The sequence below is a fragment of the Vicugna pacos genome, chromosome 16, assembly GCF_048564905.1.
Source record: "Vicugna pacos chromosome 16, VicPac4, whole genome shotgun sequence".
Taxonomy (NCBI): Eukaryota; Metazoa; Chordata; class Mammalia; order Artiodactyla; family Camelidae; genus Vicugna; species Vicugna pacos.
Genome location: NC_133002.1, coordinates 42,918,801 through 42,933,772, shown reverse-complemented (window position 1 = coordinate 42,933,772; position 14,972 = coordinate 42,918,801). Strand labels below are relative to the sequence as shown.

General features: G+C 38.0%; 1 protein-coding gene across 4 annotated transcripts in view; it reads right to left on the bottom strand.

Annotated features, from left to right (window-relative positions):
- Positions 1 to 14,972, bottom strand: part of SMG6 (SMG6 nonsense mediated mRNA decay factor) — a 190,987-nt gene that overhangs the window by 78,953 nt on the left and 97,062 nt on the right. For all 4 annotated transcript variants that reach the window (XM_006214454.4, XM_015248021.3, XM_072939028.1 and 1 more), the window contains one exon: positions 13,993 to 14,194. In XM_006214454.4, the coding sequence (XP_006214516.1) occupies positions 13,993 to 14,194 (202 nt within the window). The remainder of the gene's footprint in view (positions 1 to 13,992; positions 14,195 to 14,972) is intronic.

Below are 14,972 nucleotides of genomic sequence, written 5' to 3'. Positions count from 1 at the left end.
AGTCACAGTCATGTCACAGAGGTGGGGATGTGTGGATGTCTGGCTAATTAACCTCTCCCCCCCAAAAAAAAAGAAAGAAAGAAAGAAAGGAAGGAAGGAAGGAACCCATAAACAAGTAAGAATGGGGGGGAATAAAATAAAAAGAACATTGAAAAGAAGGGAAAAAGTAAATTTTTAAAATAGCATATAAGAAATAAAAGGAAATCCCCTATTCAGACAGCTCTGGAGTTCCCTAATTGCACAAGAGCAAAGGACACCCCCCCCCCCCAGTGTGGATGCCTTGTTAAGCAATTGCTCAACCTACACTCATTGTGCAATTCCAACCTTCCAAAGCTTTTTGCTGCACATATGAAAACCACGTTTTTCCACTGCACTCTAGAATTAAGAACTGTTTCTCATTTTTTCTCTTCTTCACTTTAGAGGGGGCTGTGTCCATGAGCAAAAACAAACACAAAAACAAAAACACCCAACTACTGCTAGATAAGCATTCACTATAAATGAGGTTTTACATCATTTCATCTGGTTACTTCTGAGTTTACTGGTAGTTAAGAAACATTTGGATTTTTTTTCTTAAGGAGGTAAGGATTCATTTTTCCTGTCACTGACAATGATAGCATGAAAAACTGTCCACAAAAACATCAAACCTTCAAAAGCCTTTGTTCCAAATGACTGCAATTCTGGAATAGTTGGAGCAGTTAAAATTGGTGGTTCCTACTTTACAGCCAAAATTCCAACAGAGGCCTGGATAGATCACAGTGTATCTTGTTAATCACAAACCTTTCTTTTCAGAGAAATCAAGTTAAACAATTAGCAAGAACAGTAATAGGTGTGTACCAAGATGAGAAAAGCGAAACAAGAAAAACTCAGAGATCACATAGGAAAAGTCAGACAGATTTGACTCTATAAAAATTTTAAATCATACATTGTAAACAAGATTATAAAATAAGCTACAAACCAGGAGAAAATAAAACTGTCTATAGTATATTAAGAACTTCTATGTATCAATAAGGATAATAAAAATATAAAAGTGGGCAGGACCATAACTATATATATATATGCAAATCAGAGAGGAAGAAATATGAACAGACAATAAGCATACAGAAAGATCCTTTATTCCACTAGTAAATAAATGCAAGTTAAAGTGAGATTTTTCAACCCAGAAAATCGGCAGGAATTGAAAACATTGATAATAGTAAGCGGTATTAGTGAGAGTATGGAGAAACAGACACTTGTATACTGCTAATGGGAGTGTAAACTAATAGGATCATTTTGGAGGGCAATTTGGCAGTATTTGTTCAAATAGTAAACATGTGTATTTTTTGACAAAGCAATTCCACTTACAGGTGTCTATTCCACAGAAACAGTCCTGTAAGTATACAGAGATTTAAGTACAAGGACGTTCATTTCAGCACTGTTTGCAATAACAAAAACCGGACATAACTGAGTATCTAAAAGACAGATGGGTACCTAAATTAAAGCGATACAATGAAATATGATGTAACTTGAAGAACAATTCTGTAGTATGTACTGATTTAGAAACAGTTCCAAGGTGTATTAAGCAAAATAACGTGTATATAGCATGCATTTGAATTTTATTAGAAAAAGTAATCTTCTGTTACAACTGTTAATAGCAATCATCTTTGGAAGGGACGGACTTGTATTCCTATTTTCTAGAGTTCTATGTTATTTTAATATTATTGCAGAGAGCATGAATTACTTTTGTAATTAATTAAGGACAATCCACCTTCTTTTTCTGACCATGATGTTACTAGACTAGTCCTCCCCCCATAAACAGCTATAAAATACATAAGGTAACTGCTTTTAGGCAGTAGTCAACAGGCAGTGCTGGACAGTGATCCCTGAGAGAACAGAAACTTGTGAAATGAGCCTGTGATCACTCAGTTCTCTGCTTGAGGATAATTTTCCAACCATGACACAGAAAGTTGAATCCAAAGGATATTACAGTGGTCCTGCTGAGCTTAGGAGGCAGAGAACAGAATCTGAGGAGCTGAAGGGGCTGAATCTATAAGTAAGGAAATGAAAAGAAAGAAGTTGTATAAGGAAGGGGCAAGAAGCACATGTGAGAATCCTCAGTGAACAAGAGGGTGAAGGCTAGTCTATACATATGCAGGCCAAGACAATCAGAGCTTACCAGATGGCAACTACTACAGAATTAAGAGTGGAACAGAGAGATATCAGAGGTCCAGCAGTGCTGAGGTAAGAACACTGCCTAGGTATGAGGCAGCTGAAGTTCCAACACTGCCAGAGTGAAGTGACTTTAATACCTTGTTAACATCCCCTGACAAACATCTGAGACTGCAGAGAGGCCATACCCCAGAGTTAAACCTAAAATGAATCTGCATTAATAGTTCCTTCAACTCAGCCTAAAACAAAATCTGCAGGAGAGACAGGGGTTGGAAGTTGACTATCACCAAGCTGGGGTTTGGGAACAAAACATAAATGTATGATTCCACTTGTATGAAATTCTAGAACAGACAAAACTAATCTATATTGAGAATAAACAGATCAGTGGTTGCCTGGGGTGGGGAGTGGACTGGGGAGATTAATTGCAAAGAGGCATTTGGGAACATTTTGGGGAGATGGAAATATTCTACATCTTCACTGGGGTGGTCCTTACATAGGTATACAGATACATCAGTACATTCGAATGTGTGACTTTATTGTATGAAAATTATATCTCAATAAATTGATTAATAAATGTGAAGTATTGAGTTTAAATAAAATTTTTTGAGATATCTAAAATTATGAACTAAAAGTATAATACATCTTCTTTTACAGATATGAGTGATTATATTAGTAAAGAAAATTTTAAAGGGTAGGACAGAAAGTTCAGAGGCAGAAGTTTATGTCAATAGTTAAAGGTCTTCTCTGAGTATCAGACATCTTCCCCTTACCAATTTCATTTTTCATTATAGCCCACATTCATTAAGTCTTGGGCCAAGACTTAATGTATGTATGTATGCAGATAGGTAGGCATACTTATATTGCTGACTTTCAGGTTTTTATGTATCAGTTATCCAAAACAGCCAACTCTAAGAATCACTGTTCATCTATAAGTAATCCTGTATGCAAAATCTGGAGGCCAGGCCATTGTTCTGACCTTCTGGTCCTTAGAGGCTGCATTACCACTACTCTTAATATTTTCTTGCCCTTGGATACACTTTCAAAACAATGTAGATCATCCAGTGCATATACTCAGTGTCTCTCAGAGCACTCTGAAGAGTTTGCCAAAAATAAATTCTCTCTCCAAAGACTCATATTCTAGACAAAGGGCATTCAAAGATTTGAAGACTAGCCAACCTATAGAGAAAGCAGCAGGTACATTCAATTTGAGCACCTATTCCCTTCATATAAACTTTTACTTCTTTGTTCATCCTCAGGAACGATTATAGGTGTTCAGATGATCTCCCTAAACCAGGTTAGTAGTTCCCAAGCTCCTAGTGAGAAATCAAGCTCCACTGAAAATAAAAGAACTGTCAAAGCTGAGAAGAGACCTAGAAGTATGCTTGTTCAACCCCTCTACTACTGTGTTTATGTTCAATTAAGAGTGTGTGGTCTAGACTTGGATTGCTTGGATTTGATTCCTTCACTCTTACCTATGTCATCCTGGGCAAGTTCTTCCTTATAGTCAAATTCCCATAGGGCTTTTGTGAAATTTAAGTGAGATAATATAAAACAACAAGACAGTGCCTATCACATGATACGCACTCACTAAAATCAGTTGTTTTACTCTGAGTCCTCTTTAGAAAGGAGAGCCAGGTATGTGACTCTTCATACATATTCAGGAAAAATGTATTTATAACATTCTGAATATAACTACTGAAGAGCTCAGAAAGCTGTACGGCAATATGGAGGCAAAGTATATAAACTCTCATGTAATATGCTCTACATTCCGGAATTAAAGATAGAATTAGGAAGACTACTTATACCAGAAATACTATTTTTACCACGACCAAAATCTTTGCCTAATGGCTGCAACCCTCATAGCCACCAAATTCTTAAACAGTGGTTCTTGAAAGTGTGGAACCCACACCATTGGCATCACCTGCAAACTTGTTAGAGATGCAATTTTTCAGTTTCTCCCTCTGCTGACTAATCAGAAACTCTTGGGGTAGGGACCAGCAATTTTAAAAAGCCCTCTAGGTAGTTTGATGAATGCTCAAGGGTGAGAATTACTAACCTAGAACAAAAAGAACACCTAGCCATTGAACTACCCATAGCATGGGCCTAAGGATAACTGAGTTCAGTGGGGCCCGTTTAAGGAATTGGATTTATAAATTAGGCAGTAACTGATACAATCCGAAAGGACTGAAGCAAATGGAAGTGGTAATTAGTACTTCTATAAATTTATAAACAATTAGTAAAGAGGTGTGTGTGTGTGTGTGTGTGTGTGTGAGAGAGAGACAGAGAGAGAGAGAGAGAGAGAGAGAGAGAGAGAGAGTGAGCGAGCACACAAAAAGGGTGAGGGAAGGCAACAGTGAGTAGACAGAGAGAAATACACAACAGAAATGATCAGTGCCAAAGGGCCACCAGGGCCCTTTTGTTTGAATCATGAAACAAAATGGTCCAGTAAGGTATTTATTGCACCTAAAGTGAGGGTGGTGGGGAGGTCTGAATTTGTAACATTTTTTAGATATAAACTAGAGGATTTTTCAAAACACTATATAACTTATTACTAACTTTAAACCCATATCAAGGGCTCCTTTGATTAAACAGGCAAAATAGAGGAGGAAATAAATACAGTTCATAGTTCATTTCTAAATATCTGGCTGGAAACATTTTTTCCTTAGATATCTACGGACCGACAGAGAGGGAAGTAAAAGAAGGAGAAATTAATTCAAAAAGTGAAAACCAACAAAAGATCTTATCCAGCATGGTGTGACATACATGTTAATATAATGCAGCCATTAAAATTCACATCATAAGTGAACATGGAAATATATTCAGGATATATTTATTGTTAAGTGAACAAGGTAGATTACAAAACAGTATATACAATTTCATTCTATTTGTTAAAAAGCAAGAAACTTCATAAATATCTGTCCATCCATCTTTCTATCCAACCAGGATAGAGGACAGAAAGATCTAGGAATGTCTTATTCTCCTTACTGCTAACCTTGATTTTTCTAGTAGTTCTTAAAATGAACATCTATTTTGTAATGCAAAGAAAGATTATTTTTATAATAAAAAAACTTAAAGCACAGACTTCTGAGTTAAATAACTCAACTTCCAATATCCCAACTGAAGTAACCAAACTGAATACACACAGCATGCCCCATGCCCCATGATGCCTCCTTTGTCTACTGTGTTCACAGCAATGGCTGTGGTTTCTAGAATAGTGCCTCCTGCACAGCAGTCAATGGCTGTTAAATGGGAAAGTGCCATCCATCTGCCATAAACCATGAAGAATTACTGCCAGATGGACAGAGGATAGCTGGAAACAGCTCATTAAGAGCCAATTCACAGCTTTCCCACCTAAGAAAGCAAATTTTAAGAAAATTTCATTTTGTTTGATGTCAGTATGTAGATACATAATTAATTTTTGTATACTGACTTTATATCCAGCAACTTTGCTAAATTCACCTATTAACTGTAATAATTTATCCTTACTTTCTTTTGGATTTTCTAAGTATATATCACATTATTTGCAAATAAAGATAGCTTTATTATTTTTCCTTTCCAATTGTCTTTTCAGTACTTTGTTTTTCTTGTCTTATTACACTGGCTGTAACCTCCAACATGAGCTGAGTGAAACTGGTAATTAATCACCTTTGTCTTGTTCTGTTTCTTGATGGTAGTTACACAATGACTCACTTTGTGATGAGTCTTTTTGTTTTATGTACATTTTCATATGTATATTTCATATACATTTTCATATGTATATTTCATAATTTAAGAAGTTTAAAAAAGAAAAAGAAAGTGGCAAGAGAAGTAAATAATGAAGAACCTGGCAAAATTCTCCGGTTTGGAAGGGTATAAATTAGTTTCCAATTGCTGTCAAAACAAATTACCACAAATTTAATTAAAATAGCACTATTATCTTACAGTTTGGGAGGTCAGAAGTACTAAAATCAAGTTGTTGACAGGGCTGTGTTCTTTCTGGAGGCTCTATAGGAGAATCTGTTTCCTTGACTTTTCTAGTACTTAGAGGCCACCTGCATTCCTTGGCCCAAGGGCCCTTCCTCCATCTTCAAGGCCAACAGCATACTATTTCCAAATCTCTCTCCCTCTCTTTGACTTCTGGTTCCATCACCACATCTCCCTTTTCTGATCCTGACACTCCTGCCTCCTTATAAGGATGCTTGTGATTACATTAAACCCACCTGGATAAACCGGGATCATCATCTGCAAAGGTCCTTTTGTCTTCTAAGGTAACAATTTAACAGGTTTTAGGGACAAAGACACAGATCATCTTTTGTAGGGGGGCATTAGTCTGTCTATCACAGGGTGTGAGGGTATGGGGAAAGATGCAGAATACCACTTACAAGACTTCTCACTGCTACAAATCAGTACCACTTACAATCAGCAGTTCAGAGAGGCCCAAAAATGTAAATGGAAGTGGCCAGAGGGTGGGATTTCTTCTTGACATGGTAGGCCACAGCTCCGGAAAGGAAAGGAAGTCAGACATTGCCATATCATTTCTGAGAAACAGAGACTGGATGTGGAATATTAGCTCTGGTACAGGAACTCCATTAAATACAGGACAGAATATGTAGAAAACAAATTTATTGAGAATGCACACCACTTGGCCTCCTCCCCACACCCTTGACGGTGGTGACCTGGTAATACAAACTCATATCAACCAGTTTTAGACTTGAAAAGGAGATTCTAAATAATATTTGTAGACAAAAAAAGCACCCCGTGAGAATCTACCTGGCCTGTTGTGAAGCGAATGTTAGACCTGAGTAAACCTTTCCTTGATCAAATAAATACAAATGGCCAGAATCAGACTGCAGAAATTCAAGCTGGGGCCTATAAAAAGAATCTGCAGCATAAAAAAAGGGAACATAGCATGCAAAGAGACAGAGTAACAAAGAATATTTGGAGGCGGGGGTGTTAGATGAAAAAGGAGGTAGTATCTGCTTTAATCCTACAACTGAATTTTTAAAAATCATAGATTCTGTGAAGTATGCTTAAAAATGAATGATAAAGCAAAGACAGATAAAAGGGACCTGGAAAAAAGGCAGGCAAAATACAAAGGTTACAGAATAAGATAAGGAAATAATGTAAGGGAAGAAATAATGCAATAGGAGACTTAAAAGCTGAATTAGAAGCAGTAGAGAGTAGAATCAGCACTGTAAAAATTTGAATCAATTCCAGAGAGGACAAACTTGAGAAGCCCTCCAGGAATGCAGAGGAAAAGCAAAAAGGGATTAAGATGATGACAGAAAGATATGTAGAGGACAAAGAACGGGGATCTAATATACATATTAGGAGGAAAGAAATTACTGAAGAAAAGAATAGAACAAACACAACAAGAGCAATCAAGGGCATAAGAGGTGAAAACTTTCCTGGTCCAAAGATAGAACTGCATCTGCTTATTTGAAAAGCTCATTATGAACCATGAAAAATTAAAGGACAGAGCCCCACATATAAACAAATCCTCATACAATTTGAAATTCAAGATTTAAAAAGTTGCAAGTTACCCATGCTGGGTGTAAAAGACTTTTTTTTACTTACAAAGGAAGAAAAATCAGACTTTTCACTAATTTTTCCTAACCATTTAATGCAATGGAATAGCAATTATTGTTTTAAAGGAGAAAAAAAAGCTGACCCAAGCTAAGTTGTCATTTGTGTGCAAGGGCAAAATAAGAACACTTTCAAAACACAAGTGTTCAAAAAGTAGTCATGAAGAATGTCCTTGATATATTGTTTAATAGAACAAAGTAAGGAAGAGACTACATTATCATAGTATCATTTTGATCATGTATGTATATATGCTTCTAAATATGTTTCACTGGGCACAGAATAGGTCTTAAAAGATAAATATCAAATTAACAGTGCTTGTCCCTGAAGGGTGACTTCTGCCTATATGTTTTTGTGAACTGTTTGATTTTTTTGCATGAGTATGTGTATTACTACTGTATTTTTCAAAAATCATCTTAATTTTTTAAAAGCCTCCATGTTTATCTTTGCTGAAAAAAATTCCACAATGTTGCAACTGAGTAACAAATAAATCAAAGAACATAAGAACAGGAAAGCCACAGAATTAAAAGACTGATGGTGAGTACTGAAAACACAATATAAAATTAATTCTAAATAATTATTCGGGTGAAGGTATAGCTCAAGTGGTAGACATTCACAAGGTCCTGGGTTCAATCTCCAGGACCACCTCTAAAAACAAACAAACAAACCTAATTACCTTCCCCAAATAAATAAAAATTTAAAAATAAATAATTATTGTGAATTTTGAAACAAAATGCAACTGTGTGGAAAAGAAAATATATATTGTAAGCAGTCCTAATTTCCACATCTTAAATGTGAGGCAGTCAGTTTCTTTTTCATTCTTGATGTTGATATTTTGAGAATAGAGGATTATGCATGTTTTTCAAAAAATTAATCACCAGTAGCACTTAAAATTAGTATTTTCCAAACCACCAAACAACAAAGGCAACATTTCCCCTCGAACTATATATACATGTATGTGTATATATATATGCATATATATGTGTGTGTGTATATACATATAAAGGATATTTTTGAAATATTAAAAAAGAATAAAACATACACTGTATGGTCCAAATTTTATGAAAGAAAAAGAATAAGTACAAGCATGGTGGGGAGAGACCGAAAGGACATATACTAAACCATTAACATCGGTTAATTTTAGGTGGTAGTTTGCAAGTGACTTTTATTTTCTTATACTTTTCTATATTTTCTATTTAAAATATTTTTGGGTAATTATGCATCCAACAAACATCACACCAAAAATACCATTTAACAAATAAGCAGACAAGCCAGTAGCTTCGGAAGTTGGACAATTTAAACCTCATCTTTAATCTCAACTATGTATTTTATTAATGACAAAGCTTCCTGAGATCCTACATCCAGACAGAAAGCAAAGATGACTGTAAGAATGAATGGGATGTGATTGTGAGACTTATAACATGACCACAGAATATGACTTATAATTTATTCCCTAATCAAGCTGAAGAGTGAGTGGCCCTGGCAGCAGCTTGTTGGAAAGTTCTTCACTTAGTTCCTGGTCAGACAATATGGGGAGGAGGACAAAGATCACACAGATGAATCTTCCTGGGGATGCTAGAATGAGAATTGCTTACATCTATTTATTGGTTATTTATCTATTGGTTCTCATTAAATAGCTAGAGCTTTAGAGCCTAAGGAATGACAGGGCCTATCACTAAATAAATAAATCCTTGTTTGGTACCACCTATAACTTCACAGTCACATTCATGTATCTTTTATTTTTTTAATTGAAGTACAGTCAGTTTATAATGTGTCAATTTCTGGTATACAGCATCAAGTTTCAGTCACATATACACATACATATATTTGTTTTCATATTCTTTTTCATTATAGGTTACTATAAGGTATTGGATATAGTTCCCTGTGCTATACAGTATAAATTTGTTTATCTAACATGCACATATCTTGAAGATGCTAGTTTTTTGATATTGACTAATGCATAACATGAACTCATCATCTTTCTCCTAAAACAGTTTCCTTTTTATCACTTCTCCTAACTGCCCGTAGGGTTATGGGGTTTCAGTGAGGAAATATGTGCCAAGGGCTTAGCACAGTGCCTGGAACATGATTAGTGACTGCAAAATCTTAACTTTACTATTATTAAGGGTTGATTACCTTTTCTATCACTTATGCACTATAATGTGTCAGAAGAGAGTTTTATTTGTTTACCTGTTCATTCTTTTAAAACTTGTTCTTAAGGAAAATTTCATACATATACAAAAGTAGAACACTACAATAAACTCCATGTGCCCATTATTCAGATTTAATAACAATCAATGTTTGGTCTCCCCTGCCACCTCCATTTACAAGCCTATCCTCCTCCTTCCCCAGATTATTGAAGCAAATCCTAGACATCAAGTCATCAGAACATGACGTTCTGAAGTCATACAGATAAAGGTTCTAATCCTATACTTCCTCTCTTGGCTGCATGGGGAAGCTACTTAACCTCTGAATTTAGGCGCCCAGCAGCTTACTCAAAGAATCTAAGATCATTTTCTCCTAGTTGGCTCTAATTTTCAGCATCTGTGATGTTTCTCTCTAAATATAACCAGCTCCACTCTATTGCTTTTACTCTAATCTGTACTCTTTTATCTTACTGTTGGATAATCCCAATAGCAACCTCTTTTCTCACCTCTTGCTCATCCAAACCTGGGTTTTCTACTATGCTGTGTTTCTTTTAGGCAGAATACTAATCCTGAAAGATGTTCAGTAAAGCAAAAAGATCAAGGGTGAAACAAGTTTGGGAAAGACTGCAAAGGCTACCCTCTTCACAATGTACACTATATTAAAAGCTCCAAGAAGTCTTGCAGTAATGGGTTCTGTCTAACTTGTATGATTATGAAACTTTTTTTTTTCATCTAACAATGAAGAACCTATAAAACTAGAGTTCTGCAGAACATGCTTGGGAAATACAGTGACAGGTTAATGCCATATCTGTGCTCCTTAAGTAATGCCTTCATTGGGAAACTATCAACTAAACAGAATTTCAAGAGTTCCTCCTTAATCATAGTTCAAATCAACTTAGGCTGCTTCTCACATCTTTGTATATGCCACAAACTGTCTCCCAATCTAGAAGAGTGTTCGCCTTGTATGTCTGGCTCTCTTACATTGTTGTGCAGGTGCAATGTAGGTGTGCTCAGTGAGTACCTACTGAGTGACCACCCAGGCTACACCAACCATGTGACTCATCTCAACCAGCAATGAAACTGTTCATGTTGCTGCTACTGACAAGTCCTTGAGATACTTTATATATCTCAGAAATGAACACTAGAAGCTGGAGAAGATGTCTGTCTTCTTCAGATATCTAAAAGGTCATGAGTTCCTAAAGATTCCCTCTGACACATCCATAATAATCTTCCAGACCAGCCATGGAGATGACCCGTATGAGTTTATCATCATTCTTCACTTGTCTCTTGAGCCTCAGTTGCCTCTTTTATAAAATGAAGGTACTAATACCTACTTGGCAGGCATATTGTGAGGACTTAATAAAATACTGGACAGAAGTACTTAGTCCAGGGACTGAAACATGCTAGATAGTCAAGAGATGTTATTTTTCCCTGTCATGGAGAATAAAGTAGAGTAAAAGGAAAAGGCAAGCACGTAACATATAGGGTAGCCCAGGAAGACCTCTCTAAGTAGGTGGTATTTAGAAGGGAGGGAGAGTGCCACACAGCTATCTGGGAACAGGTTGTCCCAGGTTAAGAGGAAAGCAAGTACAAAGATGTTGAGTCATGACTGTGTGGCTTGTCTGAGGAACAGCAAGGCCACCAATGTGACTGGAGCATACTGGACATGAAGAAGGCAGAAAGGGCTGGTCAGAGAGTGAACAGAGAAGTAACATGATCTGACTGATGTTTTAAAAATGTTTTAAAAAGATCATTCCAGTTACTGTGCTGAAAACAACTGGAAAATTGGAAGAGTGAGAAACTGGAGAAACCAGTCAGAAGGTATTTCCTTGAATCCAACGAGGGTGCAGTGGCAAGAGAGTTGTATCTGTGTATATTTTGAAAGTAAAGAAGACTTGGGTTGGTGATGGATTAGATATGGAAGTGTGAGAAGATGATGGGAGCCAAGAATAACCCCAAGAATTCTGACACAAGCAACCACAAAGTCAAAGCTGCCATTTAGAAAGATGGGAAGACTGAAGACAGACCAGGTTTGGGGGAGAGGAATTCAGGAGTTCGGATCTGGAAATGTTGCGTGGACAAACCTATTTCACAGTCCTTGAAGTAGAGACCTACCTTAGTCTCAACGAGCTACAACAGCCCTGGCCGGGTACCAAAGGATGAGGGCATGGGACGCTGGCTCTGTGCTCTTCTCTGGCCAGATCACATACTTATCATACACTGTTTTACATCATATACTGTACCCTATACTAGCACTAAAGCTGGGTGAGCTGATGAGAAGACAGGACTCAGGAAGTCTCAAGCTGGCTATGATTCCTTCCTTGCACTGCACTGAAAGACAGCTAACTCAGTAGCCAATTCCCCAAAACACTCTCCAGAGTTAAGACCACCTTGTGATCACAGAAGGACACTGCATACTAGGATTGCCTGGCCTAAGCCATGGTTGTCCAGTCCCTCTTCCAACTCTTCTTACCGAATATCTTCTACAAAGTGTAAACTTTGTTAACTGTCCTCAGCCTCACACATTACAACTCCCCATTATCACCCTTCCTGAGACTAGAAGAGCAAGGTTTTATTCCAACTTTTCATTAGAAAAGCATAAACTGAGTATTCCTCTTGAGAGAGAGAAGTTCTCATACTCCCAAGATCCCTTAGCCATTAAATGCCTCCAAAGAGTATAAGTTTTTATATGCCAATGTCTAGAATCTTTATCTACTTACAGAAATTTAACCAAAGGGAACATATACAAATATTCTGCCACAAGGAATCACTATGTTTATAGTAGTGCAAACATTTGGGACAGTCCATTGGTTCAATAAAGAAGACTAGTTAAAGAAATCCTGGTGTAGAAAGAATACTAAGTGATCATCAAAATGGTTCCATATAGGAAGACATTAAAAGATATTAAGTGAAACAGCAGATTACAAATAGCATGTGTAGTATGACCCTCAGTTGTGTTAAAAAAAAAAGTGTGTGTATCTACTAGAAGTTTAATATGATTTATATAATTAGCAAAAATAATGGTTGTATTACCACTGAGTAGAGGGGACTGTGGATAGTTTTCTTCTTTTTACTTGTCTACAGTAAATATATATTGTCTTATCATTAAGAGTGAGTTTAAAAATTTTTATATTCAATATAAAATCTCATGTTTGCAATTTATGTTTCCAATTTAGTTTTTACTATATGATGTGTATATATGTGTACATATATATTTTTTCTTTTTAACTATCTTTTTAACATCTACCTACATCCCTATATATACTTCATCTAGGTCAAAAAACTTCCTTCTGAGAAGCCACTTATGGACTCTCCCTCCAAGGCCTCTCCCCCAGGGGATGTGACACACAACTCTGCAGAGAGGTCAGTCGCAGCGTTCCCCTGCTCAGCACAGGAGACCCTGCTTCCAGGGCCTGTGGGCGCAACTTCCCCAGCCTAGCAACCGCTACACAGGAATGTGACACAGAACGGACTGCCCTATTCTCCACACCTGGCCAGAGCCCCAACTGTTAAGCAGAGACTAAGAGTTCCACAGTCCCCACCAGGGTAACAGGCAATGGGCTTTGTTTTCTATAAACAGACAGATGAGAAAAAAGTTCAGGTTAAAACACAGTCCTCAGAGGAAGAAAAATAGAAACCAGGCAGCGGGGAATGCTTCATATTCCTAAAAGCTTTTTTGTAAGTTAACACATGGTGTCTGCTTCTCTCTAGTCACCTATTTATCACTCTCCTCCTTAGAGAAGGGAAAAAGCCCTGGCTGTTTTCCTAGTGCAGAGTTCTGTGGCTGGGGGGAAGGAGGAAAGGGGGGAGGAAGGAGGGTGCTTTAAGCATGATGCAAACCATTTGGAGCTGAGTGAGAGCACTGCCAACACAAGCTGCACTATTTAAACAAGTGAGGAAATGATCGTATATACAACATGCCAGCGAGCGCACACACACACCAAAGGAAGTCGAGAGGGCTTTTTTTTTTCAGGACACAGAGCTGGATGTCAGCGGCTAAAAGGTCGATATTTTCCCTTAACACCCTTCTCAATGACTTAATCATGTTCCGTTTGCACAGAAAACTTCCCAAGAATAAAAAAGTCTGGAGAATTAAGAGGAGGGGTGAATGGGGAGGGATGTTTGGCCTGGGGCTGACCTTATCCGAGGTTTTCTCCACGTAGCAGGGGTCCTGAGGGGCAGCCAGCAAGGGGACAAAGCCTGAGAGAAGCCGATCCTCTTCCAGGATAAGGAGGGTGAGGTCATCGTCCGGGTCCTTGTACAGTGGCACCTCAGACTGATTCACTGCAGTCAGTACGTTACAGAAATCAGCCAGCATCGACCACACATCCACAGCAACCCTGTGAGAAATAAGGTAAGAAAAGAAGAGCAGCTCTAAAGAGGGACCAGTTAAAGTATTCCAAGCACTTGTGGGCAGGGAGGTACTTGTGGCAAATGTCATCTACCTCTGGTGTCTGCCAGGAAATCTAATCCAAAAAGCTAGAATACAAAATTGCACCCATGGCAGCAAACTGATGGGTGTGTCCATCTATGCAAAGTTGAAATTGATTAGGGGGAGTTTTTAATACCAACCAGAGAGAAAAAGAATTTAGAGAATCAATTGCCTAATGCAGGTCCTGTCACCTTTCCAGACAGTGTGCCTGAGACACTTACTCAAACACTCAAGACAACTAGTGCTTGAGGCAGCTCCCAGAATTCCCCAACTCCTGTCCAGCCAAGTATATGCCACACAGACAGCAACCCAGTGCCAATCTCCCCTCCTCCCACACAGCCAGAGGGGCCAGTCACACCACAAAGGGTCATGTGGTTACCACCCCCTATCCGCCCCCGTCCCTGACAATGCTTTAGAAATCACTTCATATATATAAGTAGGGAAACAATCAAACACACACCCAACGAAAACCTCATTCCTGGCCTGCCAAGACCCTCCCAGGAAAGTAAAGCTTCCTATGTGTTTCAGCAGACAAACCAGTATCAGTGCTGTCTTGGCCATCCCACTCTTTCTCCTCTCCCTCATTTGTGGATGGTTAGACACAGGGTGACCAACTATTCTGGTTTGCCTGAGACTGTCCCAGTTTTAGCACTGAGAGTCCTATGTCACCAGAAACCCCAGTCCTG